The 7,127-nt window shown below is 36.4% G+C and overlaps 1 protein-coding gene across 1 annotated transcript; it reads left to right on the forward strand.

The window, feature by feature from the left end:
• The first annotated feature begins 1,701 nt into the window (after positions 1-1,701).
• On the forward strand, positions 1,702-6,753 carry LOC134221906 (uncharacterized). The gene is made up of 8 exons (XM_062701072.1): positions 1,702-1,991; positions 4,981-5,204; positions 5,284-5,432; positions 5,628-5,727; positions 5,786-6,121; positions 6,177-6,291; positions 6,352-6,476; positions 6,538-6,753. The coding sequence occupies exons 1-8, from the start codon at positions 1,940-1,942 to the stop codon at positions 6,751-6,753; spliced, it is 1,317 nt and encodes a 438-aa protein (XP_062557056.1). The 5' UTR covers positions 1,702-1,939.
• Positions 6,754-7,127: the final 374 nt, after the last annotated feature.

A 7,127-nucleotide genomic window follows, 5' to 3' on the forward strand; every position in this document is an offset into this window, starting at 1 on the left:
GGAAATAGAATGGCGATCCAATATAGAGCAAAATGGCTCAATTTAGTTGATCAAATTCTGCTATAGCTTTGAATCACAGTAATTTTAATCCTACCTTATTTAACAGTTATTAGAAACATTATTTAACAGTAATTAGGGTCTCCTGTTAGTCTTGTGAGCAAAGGCGTAGGATTTCTAATCTGTAGATGGCGAGTTCGATTCTCAGCTCGATCTAGGATGTTTTCGGGTGGGAAACATTCTTCACTCCCTGGGCAAAGTGTATCCATTAAACTTTCCATACAAGACACAGACTCATTGAATAGTGGGCATAGAAAAGCTTTCAATTAATAACTAAGGAAATGCTGAAAGAATCTTTTTCTTCTTCTTATTGGCATTACATCCTCACACTGGGACAGAGTCGCCTCGCAGCTTAGTGTTCACTTAAGCACTTCCAAGTTATCATTTTTGCATTCGTATATCATGAGGCTAACACGATACTTTTATGCCTATTTCCAACCCGAAAATTTCCTAGACCAGCACGCAGGAATCGAACCCACCGTCAGTCATGGTCTTGCTTTGTAGCCTCGTGTCTTACCGCACGGCTAAGGAGGGCCCTGCTGAAAGAATACTAAATTAAAAATCAAGCTTTTGCTCGCAAGGTAAATACACCAGGAAAATGGTTTATTAAACAATATTAAAGTTTAAAATAGCGCATCTCATCTAGGTAAGTTTTTATAATTTATAGAATTGAAATATTCTAAATTCTTATGATATATTACAGTCAAAATAAAAAAAACAGATGTAAACTTCGAATTTAAACTTTAAATAAAAGTCTCCAAAAAACCGCTGGTCGATTGAAAAAGTAGAAGAATATTTTAAAATTGACACATCCTGATGGAGGATTAACGTAAGTATGCTCCATTCAAAACAACACATTGTCATCTATTTTGTTCCTAATTTTTTAAGAAATTGGATAAGTATGCCAACTTTTGAGTGGACATTACTGATTAATATTCTAAAATGGATATATTTCTCCGCCAATATCGTTTCACTGTATGAGTTGGAACTGTATTGGAACTCATATCGAAACGATATTGGCGGAGAAATATATCCATTTTAAAATAATCGATAAATATCAAATTAAATGAATTTCAAAGATTTTTTCAGATCAGTTTATTTATCACCAGACTAAGGCGGGTGCCTGCTGCACATAAAGACTTCTCCATTCAGCTGTTATGGCTGCTTCGTCAACCACGCAGTCCGGAGGGTCCAAGTCGTCCTCACCTGATCGATCCACCTTGCCCACCTCGCCTTCTTGTTCCCGTCGGATCGTTGTCGAGAACCATTTTCACCGGATTACTGTCCGACATTCGACTTTCAGATCAGTATGATATATAAATTAGACAAATTGGAAATACTAAATTTTTCGATTAATGGCCACCCTTTTCCCCATAGTGCAGCAGTGCGCCGGCTAATAATGATCGCTCTGCGGCCGAGCGTTGAAAATTTGAGACACTACGACCGATGATAAAACACTTGCCCGTCGTCGACACTGTTGGCAAACGTTTGCGGTCCGCACTAGAGGAGCGATCTTGGAGGGCTCATGACACCGCCGAATTCGTTTGTATGGCGACCAGTATGAATACGATGTTTCTCAAGGGGACAGTAGTTGTCTACGGTAATTCTGATCTATGTCATTATATTAATATTTTTTACACATTTCCAAGAATACTTGATAAACGTCAAAAAATGCATAGATTTTAGTAATAAATAGGAAATACTTTTTACACATTGCTGAGTATGCCAACTACAAGCAAATATGCTTAAAAAGTAACCTTGTGTAGTAAGAGAATTTCAAGCGGCGACAAGTCGCCATTTTTGAACAAGCGTTCCGATCGAAAAGTCACCTTTTTCCATTTTAAACATTTTGAAGCTCGGTTTGCATTTTGCAGAAGTGAAAATGGAGGAGCTATCCAAAGCCTTAGACGATCAAACGATGGCGAAACTAACAGGTAATTCATTATTGTTCTTGTTTGCATTGTTTTCATAAATTTTAAAACGCGAAGGTCTGTGTTGCCCGGTATCTGGATGCAGCACCCGCATTTGTGGTTATGTGGATGAGCTGAAGGCACACATCAAATATTACCACAAAATAAATATTAGCGCACGGAATTCGATCCCCTTCCGGTGTGTTGATTGTGGCACAATCTCCACTTGCTTTAAACGCGCAGGACCCATACAGGAGCATCATCCATGTCCGACAAGATCCGGAAGAGCCGGATGAACTGTCAGGATAATGTTTTGGAGACAAATGGATACTGAAGTCGAAAAGGTTTCTCCATTTGCTGAAGAGATCATCAATCCGCACTATTCTGCGGAGTCTATTTCAAAAGAAGGGTTGATGGCCATTGCTGCAGATTTCATCACTGCTATGCGATCAGATGTTTCCCTAACGAGACTGAAGTGCAACTATTTATGAAACACTCTATTAACATTTTGGGTCATATCAAATTTGTTTTGGCCTAATCAGAGAATATCTAAACGCAGTGCCTCGATGTTGACGAAATGTAGTTTTTAGTAAACGCAATGGATATTCAGATTTATATTCAGATGTAAAATCTCCAAACAACAATGTAAGTTTTATCTCGGGAAATGCTCGATGTAGAGTTCAGACCTGAAGAATTCATATTAGGATCTCGAAAAGTTGTACGAACCATTTGTTATCAGCGACATAGACAGTCTAAGGGCAAGAAAACTTCGCGATCTATCAAGAAGACGAGTACCGTAAAGGACACTATGCATTACATTTCAGTGAGGGACACTATTTCCTTAATAATGCAGAACTCCGATGCCAGGATAATGAGTGAGAACGAAACGAAATCTAATGCATGCATGCTGTAGTTTCAAGGATGGTTCGTATTTGATGAGAAGTGATATCTTCAGAAACACCCTAATGCTCTCCGTATATCATTGCACGTGGACGATGTTGAAACATGCAATCCATTGGGTTCGCGGAAGGGGAAACAGAAGCTCACGATTTTCTCCTTTAAAATTCAAAATTTTGACGACAAAATTAACAGTTCAGTCTCCCATGTTTACACGTGCCTGATGGTTAAAAGTAAGCTCATAGGAAAGTATGGCCTCGATACTATTATTGAACCCCTGTTAAATGATTTGAAGGTTTTGCAATCAGATCAAGGTGTTAATATAAATGTTAATGGCGAGAGTTATACTTTGCGAGCTACTTTAAACATCCTGGGTGATACTGCTGCCATCCATGAGTTATTGCACTTAATGCCTCCGCAATCAAATATGTTTTGCAGAGCTTGCTACATAGCACGACCGGACCTTCATAATGGGAAATATGGAAATGAACATTTACGTAGAACCCGTCAAAGTTATCAACACGATTTGGTCGCAATTAAAAACGGGTCTACTACCCCAGCAATATGTGGAGTCATTCGTGATAACATTTTCAGTTCATTAAAATATTTTCATATTACGGAGAATGTTTCATTCGATCCCATGCACGACGTGCTGGAAGGCATTGTCCCTCTGGTTCTCAAACAAATTTTCAATAACTTTGTTAATATTTCAAAAAATATTTCTGCAGATGAACTGAATGCGAGAATACTCGAATATGATTATGGTATTGCCGAATGTAAGGATAAACCCTGTGGAAACTTCTCCGCAAAAAGTTTGAGAACATCTGGGCATGCATTGTCACAATCTGCGTCACAAACCTGGCTTTTACTTCGTGCAACACCTTTTCTTTTCGCTGACCTTTTTCAAAAAAAACGAAAATTTCATAAAAATTGTACAAAACATTCTGAAAATCACATTTTATTCCTTTTCCAATTCACTGTCAAGAGAAATGGTAGAAGATTTAAAGAGTAGTATAAACTGTTTCCATTCCAATTTCAAAATTTGTTTTCCGTCTATCAAGCCGATTAATAAAGTTCACCATATTGCACACTACCCTGAAATAATAGAACGCAACGGTCCGATAGGAAAAATGAGCTGCTTGCAATTTGAGGCTAATTTCAAGATAACAAAAGCGCAATCGAAAACTTGTTGTAATTTTAGAAACATCACCTTAAGTTTAACGAACAGGATTAATTTAAAACAAATCAATTCAATTTTGCATCATAGCTACGAAACTGATAAAGCTCATATTATATCCGAAGCAAAACAAAACAAAGCATCGTTTGAATTTAATTTAATTTTATTTGATCTACCTGAACACGTTAATAACGTCAAACATTTGAAAATCAACGGCACTTCGTTACAACCAAACTTGATTGTTAAATACAACTCTTATGCATCTGAAACATATGGAATTTTGAACGCAATTATTAGAAGTGACGACGACTATATATGTATAATTCAAGTTTTGGATTTATTTAAATTTTGGGAAATATACAATAGTTACGAAGTGAGATTGATTGATCAAGTTTTGCGTATACCAATTGATAGAATTTCAACTAGAAAAACATACAGTTTGTGGAAATGCTACGGTTTGAGTGAATCTTTTTTCATAAGTTTGAAATATGTAGACTAGGGAATCAAAACTGTTCAAAATAAACTGTTACTGTGAATTTAGAAATGTTTATTCGTTTTTCTCTTTGAAAACTAATTAATACCTCAGTACTATACTTCCTTTGGACACATAATTCTCCTATGTATAAAGGGAATCCCAGAAAACATGGTATACTAGACTAAACAAATAAGACATTTATGCCATTCATACATTGTGAAACAGTATAGATCAATATATTACTTGTTAAATTTACCATATCAGGTTCACTAAATACCTATTAGCTTTCTGACGTTATATAAATCTGTTCCTCCTCCTTCTGGCTTAGCTTAATGATACTGACACTACAAATCCAAATATTTCTTTACAAAGCTAGATACCATATATAACACGTAAGGAACAGCAACGGGATACATTTCGAATAGTTCTATAAATTAGATAAAAAATTTATTACTATTTTGCAGAACAAAAGTTTTCCAATCAATCCTTGATGTTTATTAACGACGAGCATCTAAATTCCATGGGGATATGCGAAATGGGACCCCGGTTGATGATCTTATCGGTCGCTGAAAAGTTGCGATGCAAGCAATCTTTGGAAACAGCTCCGGCTAGCTCGAGTAGCTCATCCCAAAAGTCTAAAGCTACTCCATTATCTGCTGACGAATTAAGAGCAGCTACAACAAAGCAGGTATAAGTTAATTCATATTCTATATTATTATAATGTATTCTTAGATTAGTTTCACTTTTTATTTCATATCTTACCTAAGATGCGTGAATTGCTTGAACGCAACACCAAGTTCAGGAAGATTTTATACACAAAGCTGGATTCCAACATTGTACCGACACATAAGGAACTATTATTGATGGTCCGGATTCTTTGCGACGATTTGGTTTCTAGGATGTTGGATAATAAAGGGTAAGTTAAATACTGTTTTCTAATAAGCACAGAATTTTTACTGCTTCCAATTTGTAAACAATTTATGGATATTTATATGTCACATCGCAAAACTCGTCTACACTTCCAAAGCGACCAAAGTACGCTTTTTATAAAAAAACAAGCCTAATTATTCAAATGGACGTTTTCTTAAAACGGATGAACTTTTTTTTTCAGTTATCCTACCACAACAGATAAGAAGAAGTTGGCATGTGACATCATAGCAACCTTTCCGATTTTGAAACTGACGAGAGCCAGAGAGAATGCGCCGGATTATGTAATTTATAAAAAAAATAACAAGTTGGTTTGAATTTTGAATGAATAACTATTTGCAGTCTTTGTTCTTCTGGATAAACGGTGGTAAGGAAGCAGGTAATCCACATTCAGGCTTAATACACACTCATCTTCGGAATGCTTCCCGGTTAATATCACCAAGCAAGAAAAAATATACCCGTAAATCGAAATTGTCTGAGGCGTACAGTGTACCATCTGAGATAATTGCGATGTCCGTGGAATGTGCTCAGTTAGAAGCAACCCCAGCCAATTTCAGAAGCATATCCCAAATGATGGCAGACACGCAATTGTTTCATAACCTACTCATAAAGGAGAAGAAAACAGTAACTGAAGTACTCCAGGCACTACCTCACTACAAATCATATAACGGTGCAATGGTATGTATATAATTTTTGCTAGTTCTTACGCTATAAGCCAACATTATTTTTTTAGATCCGTAAAGCATATGAGCGAATGAATCCCAGATACAATTCTGAATCTGATTTAAAATCAGTTTTTGCTTTGGGACTGATGCTCAATAATGATACTTTTTTGGAAGTGAAAGACGGTAAGCTTGAATTCGTTACTGTTATTAGCTGGTATATCTAAAATCTTCATCTAACAACAGATCATATTCGTGGATGTCTCCGGATTCTGATGCAGCTATCGAGGAAAGGTGTTCGAAAGCCCAGGAACGTTGACACATTGGGAGTCGAAGAAGAGCTAGCCTCACCGCTTGTCAGATGGATTCCTGTATGTAATATTTGTATTTTTGTTATTTATTTGGCTAAATTTATGTTAATTTTTGTTCTAGGAATCCCAAACAGCGTTGGCTGTTCAATTGGGTAAATACGCTGCATATGCCGTCGAACACGGAGAGCCGATACCGCCCCACATTATTAACCAAGGCGATGTTTTCATGTTATTCATAGAAGGTCATATCATTTGTTTGGGTACTTGTTCGGTACAAGCGATAGACTTTCGTGAAACTTTTCAATGTGCTCATTACAAGATTCCAACTTTGTGGTGAAGCTTATCGATTTCATTGAAATTGTTAGCCAAAGTGAAAGCGAATAGTGTGAGGGTATCCGTTAATTTGCTATGCAAGAAAATACGAATCAATTGCATAAATGCCTAAAAGTGTGATCTGCGGTGGAATCTGCATTAAATGAGAAAGTTTCAAAAGCTTAAAATCTAAAATTGAATTTGCTTTTATTCCACGACTGGTTATAACCACGTACACAATATGTTAAACTTAATATATATATCAATATGTCAAAATTAATAAATCAAGTGAATGGGTGGATTAGCGATTTGGTCATAATAGGCTAACAAAAGCAACTCTAATGATGGTAAATGTGTAGAGTTTTACGCGTTAACGCTTCTATTTTTCATAAATTACGC

Source organism: Armigeres subalbatus, chromosome 3 (assembly GCF_024139115.2).
Source record: "Armigeres subalbatus isolate Guangzhou_Male chromosome 3, GZ_Asu_2, whole genome shotgun sequence".
NCBI classification, from domain to species: domain Eukaryota; kingdom Metazoa; phylum Arthropoda; class Insecta; order Diptera; family Culicidae; genus Armigeres; species Armigeres subalbatus.

What these genes read in the sequence shown, in the direction of transcription:
- LOC134221906 (XM_062701072.1), top strand. Translation starts at nt 1,940, where the DNA reads ATGGAGGAGCTATCCAAAGCCTTAGACGATCAAACGATGGCGAAACTA. An exon ending in AGGATGTTGGATAATAAAGG is followed by an intron (nt 5,433 to 5,627) that starts GTAAGTTAAATA and finishes TTTTTTTTTCAG; the next exon opens with TTATCCTACCACAACAGATA. An exon ending in GAGAGAATGCGCCGGATTAT is followed by an intron (nt 5,728 to 5,785) that starts GTAATTTATAAA and finishes AACTATTTGCAG; the next exon opens with TCTTTGTTCTTCTGGATAAA.